This window comes from Anguilla rostrata, chromosome 13 (assembly GCF_018555375.3).
Source record: "Anguilla rostrata isolate EN2019 chromosome 13, ASM1855537v3, whole genome shotgun sequence".
Classification (NCBI taxonomy): domain Eukaryota; kingdom Metazoa; phylum Chordata; class Actinopteri; order Anguilliformes; family Anguillidae; genus Anguilla; species Anguilla rostrata.
The window spans coordinates 20,628,766-20,649,472 of NC_057945.1; the positions used below are offsets into that span (position 1 = coordinate 20,628,766).

The 20,707-nt window shown below is 45.2% G+C and overlaps 2 protein-coding genes across 11 annotated transcripts in view; one reads left to right on the forward strand and one right to left on the reverse strand.

Moving 5' to 3' along the window:
- LOC135238568 (caspase recruitment domain-containing protein 19-like) overlaps positions 1 to 20,707 on the reverse strand; it is a 43,132-nt gene that overhangs the window by 19,254 nt on the left and 3,171 nt on the right. The window lies entirely within an intron of this gene.
- Positions 1 to 20,707, forward strand: part of LOC135238565 (ERC protein 2-like) — a 37,275-nt gene that overhangs the window by 8,053 nt on the left and 8,515 nt on the right. For 2 of the 8 annotated variants that reach the window (XM_064306595.1, XM_064306600.1), the window contains exons 3-15: positions 3,743 to 3,766; positions 5,151 to 5,570; positions 6,517 to 6,591; positions 9,262 to 9,417; positions 10,773 to 10,940; positions 11,357 to 11,524; positions 12,047 to 12,184; positions 12,340 to 12,480; positions 13,223 to 13,363; positions 14,250 to 14,285; positions 15,699 to 15,892; positions 16,576 to 16,686; positions 19,299 to 19,416. In XM_064306595.1, the coding sequence (XP_064162665.1) occupies positions 3,743 to 3,766; positions 5,151 to 5,570; positions 6,517 to 6,591; positions 9,262 to 9,417; positions 10,773 to 10,940; positions 11,357 to 11,524; positions 12,047 to 12,184; positions 12,340 to 12,480; positions 13,223 to 13,363; positions 14,250 to 14,285; positions 15,699 to 15,892; positions 16,576 to 16,686; positions 19,299 to 19,416 (1,890 nt within the window). The remainder of the gene's footprint in view (positions 1 to 3,742; positions 3,767 to 5,150; positions 5,571 to 6,516; positions 6,592 to 9,261; positions 9,418 to 10,772; positions 10,941 to 11,356; positions 11,525 to 12,046; positions 12,185 to 12,339; positions 12,481 to 13,222; positions 13,364 to 14,249; positions 14,286 to 15,698; positions 15,893 to 16,575; positions 16,687 to 19,298; positions 19,417 to 20,707) is intronic. The other 6 variants (XM_064306597.1, XM_064306596.1, XM_064306599.1 and 3 more) reach the window with 6 other exon arrangements.

Below are 20,707 nucleotides of genomic sequence, written 5' to 3' on the forward strand. Positions count from 1 at the left end.
CAGTAAAAATGTGTCCTAGGCGTAGCTTTTAAACTAGAGAAAATTTCACTATCTCAGATATATTCTTACTCAAGTCATTTCAAAGCTGTGATTCATAGCTAGAGTAGCCTCTGTCACTGCAGTTGGGAGTCTTAGTGCACTGGACGGTTTAATGACCCAGGTCAGCAAAATAGAGATTTCTCTTGGGGATATGAGGCATTTTAATAGTTCAAAATTATATCAAGAAGCCAGGCCATGGAAAACCTTACTTTTCCATCATACATAGGTTGTTGCTTTGTAATCCTAAACTCTTCTGGAAGCCAGTGTATTTGAAAATGTGTGGTGTACATTTCAAACACATTGGATTTAAACAAGAAAGCAGGGCTGCGACTATTGATTCATTTTTTAATTGATCACTCCTTCGATTCCTTTTTTAAATAATTGAATAATCTTAATTGAGACATCTGGCCCTTTGAGACGAAACTGAACAGTTTATTTGGGTCTGTCTGATTCATTATTTTTCAGTGCGTTCATCAACTTTGAGTAAAATGGATGCTGATTGCTGATAAAATAGTTTGTCAGAGAAGAGAATGCATTTGGCAGCAGGTAGATTGTTCAGAAGAGAATCCATTTAGTGGCAGTGGCTGTGCTATTCTAGCTATTTCCCCAAAGTGCTTCATCGATGGATGCTGAAAGTGGATAAAGTAATGTGCAGCAGTACATATGTGTGTAAAATGTAGGTACTGTACATGGTAATATTCTATCCTGGGGGGGGAAGCTCTGGACTGCTTTGGCCCCCCAGGGAAGGGGCAGCTTCCTTGCCCCCCCCCCCCCTTTCTGGGGCAGGATGCCTGTTATGCTGCAGTCAGCTGCTACAGAGAAGACTAGCCATATGAGCTGAGACAGAAGGAAAGAGGAGAGGCAAGACAAGGAGAGGAGAGGGAAAGAGAGGGTAGGGAGAAATGTGGGGAAAACAGGATGCTTCAGTTTGAACCATGAAAGGGAGCTTGAATAAGTCTTAACTCAGTCAGAGTCTCATTCTCTGCACATTTCAGCCTAAATTCCCTTTCTGCCTCTCCTCTCCTCTCCTGTCCTGTCCATTCCATGACTCTTTGTCTCATCTCATACTGCAAGCCATCTCTGATGCAGCTGTGTCACAGTCATGTCTGTTTAAGTCACAGTTACAGTGGGGATGAGTGTGGAGCAGTGTAAAATGGCAGCGGGGGTGAGTTTGGAGCAGTGTAAAATGGCAGCGGGGGTGAGTTTGGAGCGGTGTAAAATGGCAGTGGGGGTGAGTTTGGAGCGGTGTAAAATGGCAGTGGGAGTGAGTTCAGAGCAGTGTAAAACGGCAGTGGGAGTCAGTTTGGAGCAGCGTAAAATGGCAGTGGGGGTGAGTTTGGAGCAGTGTAAAATGGCAGTGGGGGTGAGTTTGGAGCGGTGTAAAATGGCAGCGGGGGTGAGTTTGGAGCAGTGTAAAATGGCAGCGGGGGTGAGTTTGGAGCAGTGTAAAATGGCAGCGGGGGTGAGTTTAGAGTGGTTTAAAATGGCAGTGGGGGTGAGTTTGGAGCAATGGAAAACTGGGATCATGCAACTCTGCAGATGTAACTGTGCCTCTTATTAAGTGCATCAAGGTTCCTTACATTGATTTTCAGTTAGCCAGACTATTGATGAGAGGAGAGACAGAAAGAGAGTGGGGGAGTGAGAAAGAGAGAGAAAGAGAGCAGAGGAGGGGGCAGGGGAGGGAGAAAGAGAGCAGGTGTTTTCTTTTGAAAGGCTGTCATAACGAATCAACAAACAGTAGCTTTTATAATATACTTTATAATATAATATTACATTATATTAGAATCAGTATTTTAAGAAAGGAAATGACCTACACTATAATATGGTATGCCTTTCCTACATTAGATGGGTTAGTGTAATATCTTATAGCCACTAAATGGTTTATGTTAAACTGCTAATCATTCAATTACATCACTTAAAAAATTAAGTGCTGGTCACAACAGTAAAGTACAACAGTCCTGAAGAAAAATGGACACCGCAGAGTAAATTAAAATCTCCCACAATGCTCTTCCTGTAGTCTCATACAATTTCCCACCATCAACCTCCTGTATTCACTCACTCAATCTTCCACAATTCCCTTACTTTACTCTCCCAGATATCCCAAAATCCCCTTCCCTTTGTCTCTCACACAGTATCGTACAATCCCTTACCTGTAGTCTCACAGATATCCCACAATCCCCTTCCCATAGTCTCCCTAATCTCCCATAACCCACTTCCTGTAGTCTTCCACGCAGATCTCCCACAACCCCCTTCATGTCATCTCACATATCTCCTAAAACCCCTTTGTTGTAGCCTTTCACTACAATCCCCATTCCGGTGCCTTATTTATATTACATTACTGTATTGCCGTATTTCTGTGCAGATGTGTGTTTAATGCCGGGTGTCGTATGATAGATGCTGAAGCGTAATAACGTGCTTGCTGAGCCGGAGGAGAGCCTTACATAAGCAGAGGCTCTGTGATGCATCCTATCGCCCTCCCCTGAGCAATGGCCGCCACTGCAGCACACAGTACTGATGCATCCCACTGTAATGGAGGCAGCATGCCTTCTGAAATATCAGATGCAGTATTCTGAGCATGTAAGCCTTCTTTTTGATGATAAACACAACAGGTTTAAAGCACATGAGCACACATTGGTGATTCCCGACTGAGCCTTTAGGCTTGGGAGCTGTGTCCTGTTTTATGAGTACAAGCTGTGGTCTCGCGCTCCTGCGTGTGGCAGAACTGATAACGACCGCGATGGCCGCTGACAGAGTGGAATCAGGACCTCCTGGATGTTCAGGACAGATTAGTCTCCCAGTGTGCACAGTGGCGGCTGCACACGGCACACACCTGCATGTGGACTGACAGCGGTCTGTTGAAATCACCCAAAAGCGACGCTGATCTGTGTAATGTGTGATGTGAGCTTCCTTAACATAGAGACATAGAAAGATTCAATTCTTATTGATTTTCTTTCATCTTTTCCCCCTCCCTTTGCTGTTCTTCTGATTTGCTTTCCTTTCTTCAGCTGCTGCCTGTAATTGTTTTTGCCTTGTAGAGCAGGACATGGCTGCCAGTCCTGTTCTATTGTACAGTGATGATAGAATGTCCACAATTTTACAGTGAAAGAGTAATTCCATCAGAGTAAAATGTACTCTGACAATTGAGTTGTTGATTTAACACTAATTTAGCAGAGTTGATTTAAAACCTTTTGCTGTGTACTGTCTGTGAAAAAAACTATGCAAAAAATCTCTCACTTACCAAATAAAATATCAGGTAAGTTCGATTCTATAAAATAAAATATTCCCAATGCCAACTAAATAGTTACTGTGATATGCTGTTTTGATTTTGAACAAATTATGTCAATGTATGGGTGGACAATGTTACAATATGAATGGATGTTGTCATTCCTGCATCACATGACCATGTGTCCATTTTCCAATGGGATTCGTGTGTGAGTGCAGCAGAATTCAGATTAATTTTATGATGTGTTATTTGGTCGAGTGGATTGAATACAAAATGATGGCTCCTGCAATGGGTAGGGTGTGATAAACCCATTATAGCACTGCAGGTGTCTCTGACACTGACCTGAGGTCAGTTATCTTCTTGTGTATCTGATCTGAGGTCAGTTATCTCCTCATGCGTCCGTTGTGTTTGTGTTGCTGGCTGCTTTTCGCTCTCTGTGTGATCTCAGTGCATTTTGTTTCCATTCGCCATGCTGTGCAGCCTCTGGATGCGAGAAGAACTAAGGTTTGTCCTGTGTGCGGAACCTCACCTCACCCTGTTCCAGTGACATGTGTTTCCAGATGACAAACTGAAGTATTCTTTCACACAAACGCAGGAACAAGTATTTTCCAGGAGATCATAAACACTGTACTGTACACTGAACAAATCTGTACCGTGTTCCAGCACCACCCCCTCCCCACTCCACTCACAACCACTATTCTGCAATGCTACTCTCAGTTCCAGAGTCCAGTGCACTAACCACTGCTCCACACTGTTTGATTGGTGCAGATAAAAATTATTAATAATGCAGCAGGTTTTATGGGGCTTATTCAGTGGTGTTAGGCATATTGCTGCTGCTGCAGATATTAAAGGTAGAACACCGGAAGTTCATTGATCTGTAGCTGAAGATAGACGCTCTGAGCTTTTCTTTTACCTCATCACACCTCTATTTCTTGCTTATAGTTTGTTTCTCTGTATTTTCTGGATGCTTATGATCAGTATTACAGTTAGGATTAATTTACCTGTACAAGCACAGTACACTTAACTGCACAATAAAAGGTCCTCAGTCCTCTTGCCTAGCTGCTGGTTTCCTCTGCAGTTTCCAGAAAGGCAAAGAATACTTCAACTGTGTGTATCTGTGTGTGCTTGTATGTATGTGGATATGTGTATGCTGAAAGTATGTGTGTGTGTGTGGCGAGTGTATGTACAAGTGTGCATCTGTGTGTATAGTGAGTGTATGTATGTGTGCGTGCCTGCATGCATGTGTGTGTTTATGTATGTGTGTGTATGAGGAGTGTGTTTGTGTGTACGTGCAAGAGTATGCATGTGTGTATGGTTAGCATATGTAGGTATGTGTGTGCACGTGTGTGTGCGCGTATGTGCGTGTGTATGTGTGTGCGTGCGCGTGTGTGTTTCAGCATGCTGTGTTCTGGCTTTGTTATCCTCAGGTTCCTGGAGCGGCTCAGTTTGTCTCAGTGCTCTCTGTCGCCACCCTGTGTTCACCACCGCTGTGTTTGTCTCTGAGCTTGTTCTTGCTCAGTAAGGAGGCGTTTCCTGGTAACTGTTCCCTCAGTGACAAACAGAGCGCCATCTCATTCAGAGTCAGGGCAACGGCGCTATCTGGAGAGCTTCCTGTGTGCATTATTTGCACAGATGAAGTCAGCGTTTAGGTGTGTGGAGAACGAGGTGTGGACAGTGATTGTGTAGCAGAGGGGTGTAGTCAGTGTGTAGGTTTGTAGCAGAAGGGGTGTAGACAGTTTTTAAGTGTGTAGCAGAGGGGTTTAGACGGTGTGTAATTGAGTAGCAGGGGCGTGCCGCTCTGTTCGTCACAGAGGGAAACACTGTGCCTGGAGCTCAGCCTGGGGTTGAGTGTGGGGGGACCTAACACCTCCCTGTCTGACCACCGCAGCACCTGCAGCTGACCATCCAGGCCCTGCAGGACGAGCTGCGCACGCAGCGTGACCTTAACCACCTGCTGCAGCAGGAGAGCAGCAACCGCGGTGCCGAGCACTTCACCATCGAGCTCACCGAGGAGAACTTCCGCCGGCTGCAGGCCGAGCATGAGCGCCAGGCCAAGGAGCTCTTCCTCCTGAGGAAGACCCTGGAGGAGATGGAGCTGCGCATCGAGACGCAGAAGCAGACGCTGAACGCCCGCGACGAGTCCATCAAGAAGCTGCTGGAGATGCTACAGAGCAAAGGCCTGCCCTCGGGCCGCTCCCTGGAGGAGGAGAACGAACGGGCCCGCAGGATTGCCCAGGTCGAGTCGCAGGTCAGCCACCTGGAGCTCATCCTGGACCAGAAGGAGAAGGAGAACCTTCACCTGAGAGAGGTACATCAGAGCCATCGCTGTACTCCCCTTTCATGCAGCTACTTTCCTTTAATATAGCTGCTCTCCTTTAATACTTCCCTTTAATAGTTTGCTTTAACACAACTACACCCTTTTAGTGGTACATAATCACTGTATTTTGTGAGAATGCTTCGTAACCCTCATCGCCTTTTCAGTTGGTGGGTTTTTCCTCTGTTTCGTTGTACAGGAATAATAGTGTCGCTGTCACACAGCTCATGGACTGAAATGGTTTTGCTGCACATAATTCCTTAAGGTGCTGGTTTGTGCTCTCCTCACAGAAGACAGTGTCACAGTGAAATTGGCCTATTAATATGACTAAGCACTCAAATTGAGGAAAACAGAAAGATGTTGCAACAGACAACAGCCTGAAAGATTTACAAGTTAATAAATGAAAATTGAATAGTTCTCTTGACTGCCATCATCAAAACCCTGCTGGCAGATTTATAAAAATTAAACTACTTTTACAGGGAAATGCTGTTTGGATTACTCATGTATGACATTGTTATTTACAGCCATTTTGTTTTATATGTAAAACAGATTTTTTCCATAAGGCTTTTAAAAAAAATTATTGGTTCTTTTTATGTGAAAGTTGGTATACAGCTTCAGGAGATTGAGATACACAAATGTACTACAAACCAGCCCAATTGCATTTGTTTTCCCAGTTCCGATTAGCTTGTTAAAGCTAGCATGATGAAACTCCTCATACAACCAACAGGCATGACTCAATGCCAAACTATTTCATAAGACTATGATTGGTCAAAAAGTGGTGCTATAATCAACATTCGAACTCAAACTTGAAAAAAAATGATAAAAAGGTAAAATGTTAACACTTTGGCCTAGAGAGCAGCGGAACTGGGAGAACTTAGTCAGAAAATAAAAACTGGTTTCAAAAATGCCTGTGCGTGACCCCTGTGTGACTTCTCCACAGGAGCTGCACCGCAGAACCCAGCTCCATCAGGACCCCAGCAAGACCAAGGCCTTGCAGACTGTGATAGAGATGAAGGTAAGCACCAATACCAAGGGACACAGAAAGAAACACTATTTGACATTATTATATGAACAAAAAAGAAGATATTCGCCAGCTTTAGAATTTCAAAAAAAATGTCATCATGCAGGACTGTTCTACAGACTCCTGGAAGCTGGTGATAACATCTACAGCATAATTGAAAGTATGCACAAAAGGAATGGCCTACATGCAGACTGAAGATTTTTTTTAAAGGCTTCTTTGCTTAAGGACTCAAGGTTAGAGGCTGCAGTTTGGGCCCAGTACTGTTAAATATCTATATCAATGTGAATTTGTCAGTGCATTAGGCAGAAGATTTAAAAATCTGATAAACAGGGAGGTGCAATTTGATACGGAATGAACTGTGTACGGGATTTTATGCTATACAAACAAATCCAAATTAGAACACACATAAAACTAATGTCCACACATAAAATATGAATTATATTTTGAAAGTATCATATGACTCTCATATTTGCCATTATACGTATAATGCAATATAATGAACTATTGAGGGCACGGGAAATGTTTATGTAACTTATACTTTTGTCGCATTCACGCTATGACCTTGTTTTGCTTTACCTACATTTACTAACTTTCACTGAACAAACCAAATTGTGTATTGTATATGGAGAATATTTTTCAAAATTTTTAATGATGTTATTATTCTGCACATCACATTTTGAACCAATTGACAGACTGGTAATTGAGAGTCTAGTGCCTAATTCGTGGAAATAAGGAGGCTATGTATAAAAAGTGCTGTAATTTCTACATGGTGAATCCAAAATGTACTGCACTTTTAACCGCATGTGAATTCTTATAAATTTAAAAATGTGGGGTACAGAGCCAAATCAAGGAAAAATTATGTCGTGTCCCAAACATTATGGACCTCACTGTGAATAGGTATGCTATGACAAACCAATAGACCTCTTTTTCTGATAATGACACAGGCTTCCACACGGTGTTAATTTAAATACTGAACTATCAACTTTTTTGTGTACGTCAGTTTGCTGGTATGCAGTGATTCTATCATTTTTGGAAATGAATGGAATTCATTCAGTATTTATCCTGGCTTGATTTTGCATTGCAAATTATAAAATGCAAACCAATAATGTGATGTTCTCATTTTTCAAACCAGGTGCACAAAACCACTGCACAGATTAATACAGATGTGAATGGCCGACAACTGAAGCTGATTTAGCTGTGGATTTCTTCCCACTGTTTCACACACTGTAAATCATGTGACTGATACAACACACTTATTTTTAGGTTGTGATCACTCTTGTGTGTTGGCACACTGATTACACTGTTGACTGAAAATAAAAGTATGAGTTCATGTGGTGTGAAGGAACGCCCCCTCGCAGACCTCTGCTAATTGGCTCTGGGGAATCTTCTCCCTCCAATCTACTGCTCTGTCTTTGACAGGTTCAAGGCCCCAATCCGCTGAATTATTAATGCTGTAACTATACCACCTCTCTCCCTCTCCTCTCTTGCTGTCTCTTGAGCTCTCCCTGGCACACTGCTCTCTCTCTCAAACTGAGCACTGCAGAATCTTTAACATTTTAACAGCTAGCCAGCTAGCCTGTCCTGTACACAGAGAGGAGGGAGACGGACTCCTATTGTCCCAAAATATGAAACACACCTTTCCACCCCATCACCATGGCAACAGCAGTGCCTGGCATACCTCTGCTCTACTGGGCCTAACCAGTCCAAACCAGGAATAAATAGGCTGAACCGTGCCAAATCAGACAATACCCAGATGAACCAGTGTTAAAAATGTACCTAACAAGGACTAAACATGCCTAAGCAAGTTTAACTGGGCCTAGCCGCGCCACAACAGATTTGACATTGTCTGATCAGGCAGAAAAGCGAAGAAAGCCATTTTATGCAGTGCCCTGTTTTTGAGCGGGTTGTTATATGTGCTGGTCTGTTTCTGTGTGCTCTGCCTCTCAGCAGAGGTAGCCAACTTTTTCCAGGTTTTTCGCATCCCCCTGGCCTGCCATTGGAGATAATCCACACAGCTTATCTACAGATACAGCTTATCATATGAGAGAATACGGCATGTACAGCGAGTGCCTGACACTGAGCGTCCCTGCTAACCTGCTGTGTGCTCTGCACCTGCCTCCCCAGCAGTAACAGTATGTGTAACCGCGATGCTCCCGGTAATTACAAGCCTGCCGCCATTCCGCCCTCGGTGACCCGCCGGCGCGGGCGCTGCCGTTTGTTCTCCGCACTCTCGGCGGTGGGGGAGAACGGGGAGATGGAGCGTGTGTAATCGGAGAGACGTTGTATTATTTATTTAAAAAGCAGCGAGTGGGGCAGAGCGATGCCGACGAGCGTCAGAGGAAAAATCGTCCCAAACGCTCTCTGCAAACACCAGCTTCACCGCCAGGAAACAACGGCCCGCCACGCACACGCTCATGGTGAATATGTACACGCATCAGGATTTTAGAACTTTGAGGAGATTCGCCAGAGCGACTCACGAGCGTTAAGTGTGATGCCGTTCGTCGGCTCAGATCTGACGGTTTCACATTTTGAGGGAAAAGATGACCGTGTAGCGTAGCGCCATGTTTCGCTGCACTGTGCTGGATAACGCGGGGCTGGGACCGGTTTCGATGGGGATCGCGTCTTTCTGAAGCGTGTTTTTTCCCTCCGTTTTCCCTCTCGCAGGACACTAAGATCGCCTCTCTGGAGAGGAACATCCGCGACCTGGAGGACGAGCTCCAAATGCTGAAGACCAATGGGCTGCTGAACACCGAGGAAAGGGAAGAAGAGCTCAAACAGATGGAGGTCTATAAGAACCATTCCAAGTTCATGAAAAGCAAGGTAAAGCCCCTCAGTGGAAATAATATTCCTGTTTCGCATTAATGTGCACTCGTACTGTCACAAACGCACACGCACGTGTGCACAAACACACACTCTCTCACATATGCGCACACACAAACGCGCACACACAGGCTTCCTTGCAAATATTTCACCATAGATTCTTGCCCCAGCTGACTGATGAAATTCTCAAATTTTGAATAGTTCACAGATGGCTGTATTTCAGTCAGAAGTTCAATTCAAACACAAGGCGTGGTGGCTGATACTACTCTGCTTGTTCACATCTTGAACCATCAGACACACTGTGTGGCATCAGTCAGTGAATCACAGGCTCGAACTACTAAAATATCAACATAACTTTGCACTATTTTCATGTGCCTTTAGCATGTTCACTGACAATAACATATTGCTTTATGTTTATGTTGATTTAATTACAAATGTTGTAGGGGTAATCTTCAAATAGTTGTTCATGCTAAATATTTTGTTTATTTGATTGAAATGTGATTTCAGATTTCCATATTTATTAATTTACTGTTTATGCTATATGAAGGCCATATGCTGACAGTATGGCAGAAATTGGCAGAACACATATGAGGATTCGTATTAATGCATTATTAATAAGCTTATGGCTCCACCATCCTGCCTTCACAGAGTCATTACATCATCCTACCCTCATCTCTCTGAAACATGTGCACTTATATGTACTGTATGCAAACAGTTTGTGTGTGTGCATGCATGTGTGTGCATGTGCGTGGGTGCACACAAAGCACATGCAAACACACAGAAACACACACATGCACACGCACACAAATTGTTTGGAGCATTTAGTATGAATGCACTGCATTCATTGTGTATAACTGAAAGGGGATACTGCAGATGAAAATCCAATTAATTTGAAGCTAACTGATTGTAACCAAATGGCTGTACATAAAACAGCTGGCTAATGCACTTATTACGTATCACTTTGTAATCAATCATATTTTATTCCAAATGAAAATGTTTCCAGTGCATTTTTTTGTTTTTATGCCTTCATAATTTGCAGTTTAGTCATTTAGCAGACGGTTTTATCCAAAGCGACTCACAACAGTGCATTTCACATTTACCTGCAGTCATACATGCATTTATGTGTGTTGATATGTAAGCCTCACAGGAAGGAGCCAGAATGGGAGAGGAAGTTGTTCTGTTTCATGATGTCCTCCTGATGTTTGTCCTGAGCACCTGCTTTGGGGGCTTTAGATATGGGAACCAGGGGCTTCAGATATGGGAAATTATGTCATCCTGTAAAACCTGCTTTTTAAATAGGGGAATTTTAAAAAATTGGCTTTGTAACAGTGATTTTGTCTCCCTGTCCTGTGCAGATTGACCAGTTGAAGCAGGAGCTGTCAAAGAAAGAGTCTGAGCTGCTGGGCCTACAGACCAAGCTGGAGACCCTGAACAATCAGAACTCAGACTGTAAGCAACACATTGAGGTGCTGAAGGAGTCCCTCACTGCCAAAGAGCAGAGAGCAGCTATTCTGCAGACAGAGGTGAGACTCACACAGTCCACGCAGCACACACACAACTAGTTGTCACTCAAAGTGCAGGTGACGGGTGTATTCTTGGAGAGTGTGTCATAGCTGGTTTATCTGAGTGTGTCATGGCTGAGTGTGTTGTAGCTGGTTTCTGAGTGTGTTGTGGCTGGTCTCTCTGACTGTTGTGGCTGGTCTCTTTGAGAGTCTTGTAGCTGGTCTCTGTGTTTGTTGTACAGTAGCTGATCTCTCTGAGTGTGTTGTGGCCAGTTTCTGTGTGTGATGTGGCTGGTCTCTCTGAGTGTGTTGTGTGTTTTGTGGCTGGTCTCTCTGAGTGTGTTGTGTGTGTTGTGGCTGCTCTCTTAGTGTATTGTGGCTGCTCTCTGAGTGTGGTGTGGCTGATCTCTATGAGTGTGTTGTGGCCGCTCTCTCAGGTGGATGCTCTGAGGCTGCGGCTGGAGGAGAAGGAGTCGTTCCTGAATAAGAAGAGTAAGCAGCTGCAGGAGCTGACGGAGGAGAAGGGCACACTCGCCGGGGAGATCCACGACATGAAGGACATGCTGGAGGTCAAGGAGCGCAAGGTCAACGTCCTGCAGAAGAAGGTGCACCTCTTCTCACAGCCCATCGCTATCCAACACAGACCATCTTCTGCGCCAATCATTTATCAACAAGCACAGCCTATGGATAAAACATCGCCTTTATCAGCCATAATCATCTTAATTCAGCATGGACCTGCCAATCATTCATGTAAAAGCACAATCTATGCAGACACTGGGTGCAACTACTACACCTAAAGGCCTCTCCCCATCAGTGCATTACTGTATACATCAGCTGCATGCAATCAATTGAATAAGTTTGCTTTCTGGCAGCTGATAGTGGATCTGCTCCTTTTGGATTTAGCCTACTCCCATCTGAACGTACTACATGATTTCATAACGTCTCGCCCTGCTGGTATGAATTCTATCTACAGTACAGTTTAATGACAATCACATTCTTCTTGTTCACCAAAACGTTTACTGACTGCAGTCTCTACAGTCACCCTGTTTTCTCCAATTGTGTTCATGTCTTTGACTGTTCATTTTTTTATGGTGGTTTATTTCTCTGACTGCATTCCCCCGGTGCAGATAGAGAATCTGCAAGAGCAGCTTCGGGATAAAGACAAACAGCTGAGCAATCTGAAGGACAGGGTGAAGTCTCTGCAGACGGACTCCAGCAACACGGACACCGCATTGGCCACTCTGGAGGAGGCACTATCTGAGAAGGTACAGCTGTCCTACAGGGTGAACCATCCCATGGCTGAATTTAAACTATTCTGGTCAATAAGAATTTAAGCTATCGGTAGTTGTACTGCTATCTTATGGCTTTATTGTACTAGTGAATGACAGTGTGGTGCTGGTGTTTCATGGCTTTATTGCAGGAGAGAATTATCGAACGACTGAAAGAGCAACGTGAGCGGGAGGACCGGGAACGGCTGGAGGAGGCGGAGTCTTACAAACGTGAGAATAAGGACCTGAAGGAGAGGGTCACTGCCCTGCAGGCCGAACTCACAGAGAAGGAGGTCTGTCTGTGTCTGTCTGTCTGAAGGGGGGCAGGGATACATGTACTTTTGCAGAACACTGAATTTCCTCTTACCTGCACTCCTCTCTCTCTCCCTGTACCTATCCACCTGTCTACTACAGGTGTGCAGAGATGTGACTATTTTTATCTGTTCACCTAACAGATCTACCAATGTCTAAATTTGGATAGAAAACTGGAAGCGTTCTGAAATCATTACTTGTTTGCCGTCTCACTAACACCAGCTTTGCCGTTAGCTAACTAGATATTATCATAAAATCAGGTGACTAAGAACTGATTTCAAAAACTGTATTTTTGCTCGCTACTTATACTAGCTAGTCCTTGTGATTGTAAGACCAGGTAATGATCCAGCTAGCATGATGATAATGAGAACAGAGCAGGTATTAGTGAGGTAGGAAATACACAAAATGTTTTTAGTGGCAATCAAATAATCAGGCAATCTGCAACTAAGCCTGATAAAGCACAAGCTTCGGCAGAGAGAAATTGTATCCTGCTGTGTATGTATGTGAGAGTATGGAACACTGGAAGAAAAAAATATCTGAATACAACACATTATCTGTGCATCGGTTTCCCTCTCCCTGCATCCATCTCTCTGTCATTCTATCCACTCCCAGACTCCTATAATCTCCCTCCCAGACATTCCAGAAATGTGTTGTTTTTTTCTGTGCCACGCTGCCAGCCTCTGAAAGGCACTCTGAGCATTTGCCATTCTCGTCTCCTCTCAGGCCAGTCTAATCGACCTGAAGGAGCACGCCTCGTCTTTAGCCTCCTCCGGCCTGAAAAAAGACTCCAAGCTCAAGTCCCTGGAGATCGCTATTGAGCAGAAGAAAGAGGAGTGTAATAAACTGGAAACACAGCTACAGAAGGTGTGTCCTGTGACGTCGATGCACCCACACCCATACACTTCCAATCAAAGCCCTTCAGCCTCAGCTATTCCAATGGGAATTCTCTTGGAAGTCAGAGCAACAAAACTCCCTTGATTGTGCTGTAATTCACACACACTCACACATTAAATATTTACCATGTATTTATATATTTAAATAACAAACCTTTGAAATATAAATCTTGCAATATCAGAACCATGGACAGCTCAACAGATGCCATATAAACAGATAAATTACAATGAGTAGACTACTATTGTGACCAGAGAAAGCTATTGATGAAAGTTATTTATGCCAGAGTATTGATCGAAATATTGAATATGTATAGAAGAGAGTCTACAAAATGGCTGCATGTAGGCCTAAATGTAAACAGGCGGTATTCTGAAGGTAAAACTCTGAATTACTGGCTGCAAGTGGTGTTTGGGATAATTGGGACGAGCCAGAGAAAATGAGCTGTCTGACAATCAGTCCTCAGTATTTTTGCTTAGTCATTCTGAGCACAGTGCCCCTGTTGTGTTGTGTGTGTGGGGAACAGACAGGTTCTTTGACCCCTGAATAACAACATTTTAATGAGGCTGCAGTCCGTTTATTCACAACCACATCAGTCATAAAGCTTAAAACCTTCTTAAAACCGTCACTTTACATGAACACTCTACATTCTGTGGGTAGATTGGTATTACCTGTGTGTAGTAGGTTCTGTGTGTAGTTTGTTTAAGTGTAATGTTTGAGTCAAAGTGCACATTGTGTAGGTGTGTAATGTTTGGGTCTGTGTGCATGTTGTGTAGGTGTATAATATTACAGTCTGTGTGGACAGTTGTTTAATGCTCATTGCTGTTCTCCCGTCTGTCCTTGCTCCCTTGTCAACACTCAGCAAGCAGAACAGCTTCTCATTCAGGCACAAAACCCTGTAAGTCCCTTCTGGAAGATTCTTCCACATCCTGACAGCATGAAGAACAACTGACCAAAAACCAAAGCCCCTGCCACACTATACAAAAGCCCCTCTCACATACTGTTCTAAACACCCCCTCACACACTGTACGTACGGCCCCCTCACACACTGTACTTAAGCCCCTCTCACACACTGTACTTAAGCCCCTCTCACACACTGTTCTAAACACCCCCTCACACACTGTACTTAAGCCCCCCTCACACACTGTACTTAAGCCCCTCTCACACACTGTACTGAAGCCCCTCTCACACACTGTACTTAAGCCCCTCTCACACACTGTACTGAAGCCCCTCTCACACACTGTACGTACGGTCCCCTCACACACTGTACTGAAGCCCCTCTCACTGTACTTAAGCCCCTCTCACACACTGTACTTAAGCCCCTCTCACACACTGTTCTAAACACCCCCTCACACACTGTACTTAAGCCCCTCTCACACACTGTACTGAAGCCCCTCTCACACACTGTACTTAAGCCCCTCTCACACACTGTACTGAAGCCCCTCTCACACACTGTACGTACGGTCCCCTCACACACTGTACTGAAGCCCCTCTCACTGTACTTAAGCCCCTCTCACACACTGTACTTAAGCCCCTCTTACACACTGTACTAAAGGCCCCCCTCACCACACTGTACTAAAGGCCCCCCTCACACACTGTACTAAAGGCCCCCCTCACACACTGTACTAAAGGCCCCTCTCACACACTGTACTTAAGCCCCTCTCACACACTGTACTTAAGCCCTCTTACACACTGTACTAAAGGCCCCCTCACACACTGTACTTAAGCCCTCTCACACACTGTACTTAAGCCCCTCTCACACACTGTACTTAAGCCCCTCTCACACACTGTACTAAAGGCCCCTCTCACACACTGTACTAAAGGCCCCCCTCACACACTGTACTAAAGGCCCCCTCACACACTGTACTAAAGGCCCCCCTCACACACTGTACTAAAGGCCCCCCTCACACACTGTACTGAAGGCCCCTCTCACACACTGTACTAAAGGCCCCCCTCACACACTTTACTTATGGCCCCCTCACATACTGTAGTAAAAGCCCTTTCACAAACTGTACTCTTATACACCGTACTAAGCAAATTCCCTTTCACACCTTTTATGCATGCTCAACTAAAGTTCCGTATGGTCCTATTATGCTCTCCTGTGTTGTGTCTAATTATGAACAGCTGAGTAAAACAGTGATTAATGATCTTGTGTAGTCATCGGCTCCTTATCTTCACATGTAATACAGGGTAGTATACTTTGTCTCTGGTGTTTGTTTTTCCTACAAAATGCCACGCTGTATATGAGCAGACTGGTGAGAGAACGAGGATCTGAATGTGTTTCTCCTGCAATGCTACTCTGTGTGAGCAGGCCCATGAGGTGGAGCAGGCCCCCAGGGGCCCTCAGGAGTTTGTGGATCGTGTGAAGATGCTGGAGAAGGAGGTGGCATATTTTAAGGAGGAGTCTGGGAAGGCCCATGCTGAAGTGGACCGCCTGCTTGACATCCTGAGAGAGGTGGAGACTGAGAAGAATGACAAGGACAAGAGGATCACAGAGCTGGAGAGGTAACGGGCCAATCAGAAACAAGACTAGCAGAGAGCAGACCATTCAGAAACTAAACAAGACAGAGAACTGACCTCCAGGGTTCAATCTGATATTACAGAAATTTCAAGTTGATGTGTGTCCACGCATACATGCACACAAACACACACACACACACACACACACCCTCAATGAAATCCCCTTTCTACATTACCCCTCTATAAGACCCTTCTCTGATATCTCGTTTCTGCAGTGCCCCCCCTCTAAGTAATAACCCCTCAGCTGATCTCGTCCCTTAATCTCTTGAAACTGTTCATGCCTGCGTGTGGAGACCCCGGCGAATGTGTTAGCCCGAGTTTAGCGTGTTCCTGAGTTTAGCGTGTTCCTGAGTCTGCTGGGTGAGGTTGTTTATGCGCACAAGCTTTGCTCCAACGCCACAAACGGTAGTGTTGGTAAACATGTTTATCGGTTTGCAGATGAATTAACAGTGAGCAAATGGTGTCTCGTGATTCTGCGAGAGCTCGTGTCTGAGGAGTGACACATCTCCTCAGCTCTACTCTGGGACCATCTCACCCTCATGTCTCTCTCCAGAGCTTTCAGTGTTTTTCATTTCTCATACTCGTGAAGTGATTATCCGTGAGTGTTAACGACCTGTGTTGTGTGTGTTTCTGTGTTCCCCGCCCCCTGCCCCCGGCCCACCCCCCAGCCCCCCACGTCCTGCGCCCCACCCCAGCGGCAGAGCACCCCCTGATCAGCCTCTCTCAGCGTCTGCCACCCCGCAGCAAATTGGGGGGCTGATGTGGGATTTTCTGGGAAAGTGAGTGCTCTGCCCTGGCCCTCTGTGCGTCTGCGCATGTGACTGCAGCTGTACTCACATCTGCGCTAATCTGCGCACATGAATATCTGTACACATACGTGCGCTGTTCTGCACACGTTACTACAGCTGTACTCACATCTGCGCACATGAATATCTGTACGCATATCTGCGCTGTTCTGCACACGTTACTACTGGTTTAATCACATCTGCGCTGTTCTGCGCACTTGACTGCAGCTGTACTCACATCTGCGCACATGAATATCTGTACTCACATCTGCGCTGTTCTGCATACGTGAATATCTGTACTCACATCTGTGTGTCTGCGCACGTGGCCACAGCTGTACTCACATCTGCGCTGTTCTGCGCACGTGAATATCTGTACTCACATCTACGCTGTTCTGCGCATGTGACTGTATCTATACTCTCATCTGCGCCGATCTGCGAACGTGACTGTATCTATACTCACATCTGTGCTGTTCTGCACACATGACTATCTATACTCACATCTGCACAGGTGACTGTATCTGTACTCACATCTGTGCATGTGACTGCATCTGTGCTAGCATGTGCATGTAACCACGTTCTATATTTACATGTGTTCGCATGTGACTGTGGGTGTGGGCCTGCTTAAGGATGGGCATGCTTCTGCATTTCGTTACAGTGACCTACCCCCACCACCACCACCACCACCAACCCCCCCACCCATCCAACTCACCCCTGCGCTGGCCTCTCCTCTGCTCCTGCACACGCGTTTGCTCACCTCTCCTCCCCAGACCTGCAGCCCCGCCCGCTCACTCGGCTCTGCCCGCCTGTTTGGCCCCCCCCGCTCACCCTGACGCCCCACAGAGATTTGGGGTAATGGGCAGGGTGCGGGAGCGTGTGCACGCTTCTGTGTGGCCTGCCGCGTGAGGCCCGGCTCCTCCCCTGCTCCGCCTCTCTCTCTGCTTGTGTTCACACTGTCTCCAGGTGCAGTCTGTGTTAATGTACCCCTTTACTTTCCCTCCTCCTGCCTCTTCCTTCACTACTGCTCCTCCCTCCTGTGTTCCTGGAACTGCTCCTCCCTCCCTCCCTCCCTCCCTCCCTCCTTCCTCTCCTCTTCTCCGACCGCAGCCTGGCTCCCAGGTGAGTAAGGGCAAATATTCCCCTGTGTGGGCTGATCCACTCCCCTTTCACTCATAAGAGCTGACCACTCCCCTTTCACTCATAAGAGCTGACCACTCCCCTTTCACTCATAAGAGCTGACCACTCCCCTTTCACTCATAAGAGCTGACCACTCCCCTTTCACTCATAAGAGCTGACCACTCCCCTTTCACTCATTAGAGCTGACCACTCCCCTTTCACTCATAAGAGCTGACCACTCCCCTTTCACTCACTCAGAGCTGACCAATCCTTTCACTCATTAGAGCTGACCACTCCCTTTCACTCATAAGAGCTGACATCCTTCACTCTCAGACTGACCACTCTCTTTCACTCATTAGAGCTGACCACTCCCCTTTCACTCATAAGAGCTGACCAATCCCCTTTCACTCACTCAGAGCTGACCACTCTCCTTTCACTCATAAGAGCTGACCACTCTCCTTTCACTCATTAGAGCTGACCACTCTCCTTTCACTCATAAGAGCTGACCAATCCCCTTTCACTCATTAGAGCTGACCACTCCCCTTTCACTCATAAGAGCTGACCAATCCCCTTTCACTCATAAGAGCTGACCAATCCCCTTTCACTCAGAGCTGACCAATCCCCTTTCACTCATAAGAGCTGACCACTCCCCTTTTAATTATTAGATCTGACCACTCCCTTTTACTCATTGGAGCTGATCATGCCTCAATTACTAATTTGTTCATTATTTACTCACTATGATTGATCACTCCCCAATAACTAATTATGGCTGACCACTAGCCATTCACGCATTAGAGCTGATCACTCTCCATTCACTCATTACAGATGAGTACTCCCCATTCGCATTTTATAGCTGATCACTCATTACAACTGATCATTCTTAATTCACTTGTTACAGCTGATCATTCCTCATTTACATTCCTATAGCTGATCATTCCTTATTCATAATGGCTGATCACTCTGCATTCACGCATCAGCACTGGTTATGCCCCCCCCCCCCCTCGTTTCTCCCCAATTTGGTATACACAACTATATTTGTCAGCACTCAGTGAGGCAACCTCTATCTGGAAGGTGCACACTAATCAGACATTAGAGGCTGTTTTCCTATATAATCTTACCACGCATTAGAAGTTATTCCTTACAAAATCTCACCAAACATTAGAAGCTGTTCCTTACAAAATCTCACCAGGTAGTAGAGGCTGTTCCTTACAAAATCTTTCCAAACATTAGAAACTATTCCTTACAAAATCTCACCAAGTAGTAGAGGCTGTTCCTTACAAAATCTTTCCAAACATTAGAAACTATTCCTTACAAAATCTCACCAGGTAGTAGAGGCTGTTCCTTATATGATCTTACGTAATAAAGGTTGCGATCATAAAGCCCTGTGACACAAAAACACACAGCTCCCAATGTGCTCCATGCAACAGGCCTCCTGAGTACATAAGCTACAGCAGGCTGACAGTTGCACATGCCTGTTTCCTGTGTGTGTGCAGACAGGGTAAGGACCAGAACAAGAAGGGCCCAAACCTCAAACTCGGCCTGCAGGGGGACAAGAAGAGCGGCTCCCAGGAGGGTCGCAAGGACAACCTGACAGACAGCTCCCAGCACAAGGTGTGTTAGGGTTTGACTGCCTGTGTGTGTGTGTGTGTGTGTGTGAGTACAAGCGTGTATTAGGGTTTAAGTGTCTGTGCATGTGTGTTAGGGTTCAAGTGTACGTAGGTTTGCTAGGGTTTCAGGGCCCTACTTTTGCCATCAAGGCACAATTGTCACACTCTAGTGGTAACTCACGGTGTGGTAACTTCATGGCTTCAGAGTGTACTTTTAAGAGAGGGTGGCTTAAACGGAGTAATATACGTTTGGGTACTACTAAAAATGCTGCACTGCTTTCAGATATGAAGAACAGAATGAAAACAAATACTTTGCAAAGGAAACAAAAGTTAGTAAGTCCATCTAAAAGCCTTGCATAATCTTGTCTGCCCCATATTCATATATGTGAGCACTAGAAATAGCACAGCCTGCCAGTGTTAGAGTTAAAAGGCAGTCTGAGTGGGTTAAAACCACAAACGCATTATAAGACACCAAACCAAACTAGAAAGGTTAAAATTCCTGAACGAATTGTGTGGACTTGCTTCAAATTCCAACTGGCACTGTCCTCAAGCCTCAATGCATTTCAATAAGGGCGCATCTGAAGAAGCACGAAACTGTCCAGACCCAGGGCGCACCGTAGCGTTACATATACAGCCGGGGATCAGCAAGTAGAGATTATGTTCCAGAGATTAGTCATATCCTAAAAGTGTCATGAGTAAAACTTGGCTAACTATATAGCTAGCTAGCTATGGCACGTCCTCACCTCTGTAACATTAGCCTATTTGTTATCCTCCGTGTGTCCATACATCTGTATAGGTGGTTGTAGCATCCGTGTGTCCATACATCTGTATCGGTGATTGTAGCTGTGTGTCATTTGCTCCTACTCATGCGTGCAGGATAGTATCCATACGTGCTAACTAGGTTAACTAAAGTAGGCGAAGCGCTAACATGTTAGGGTTAGCTAAAGGAACGTTAGGCGATAAAGCTGTGCTTAATAATCTCGTGCCGTTGGAAGTGCGTCCTACTATTTGTCCATGAGTGAGTGAGTGACCACTTGCGCATTGTGTCCTACTAAACGTCCCACTAAATGTCCATGAGTGACCCTCTATGGAGTGACCACAAAAACTGCACACAAAAACTTTAATACTTCAAAAGTTTTGAATATTTCCAAAATCTGAATACAAGCAACAATGTCTGGAACTAGTTGGTCATTTTGGTGTAAAAAGTTTGAATGTAGTGTAAAAACTGTAGGACTAGTTAGAGCTAGAAAAATTGGCCAGAAAGTACAGATAATAAATATGCCAATAAATATGCC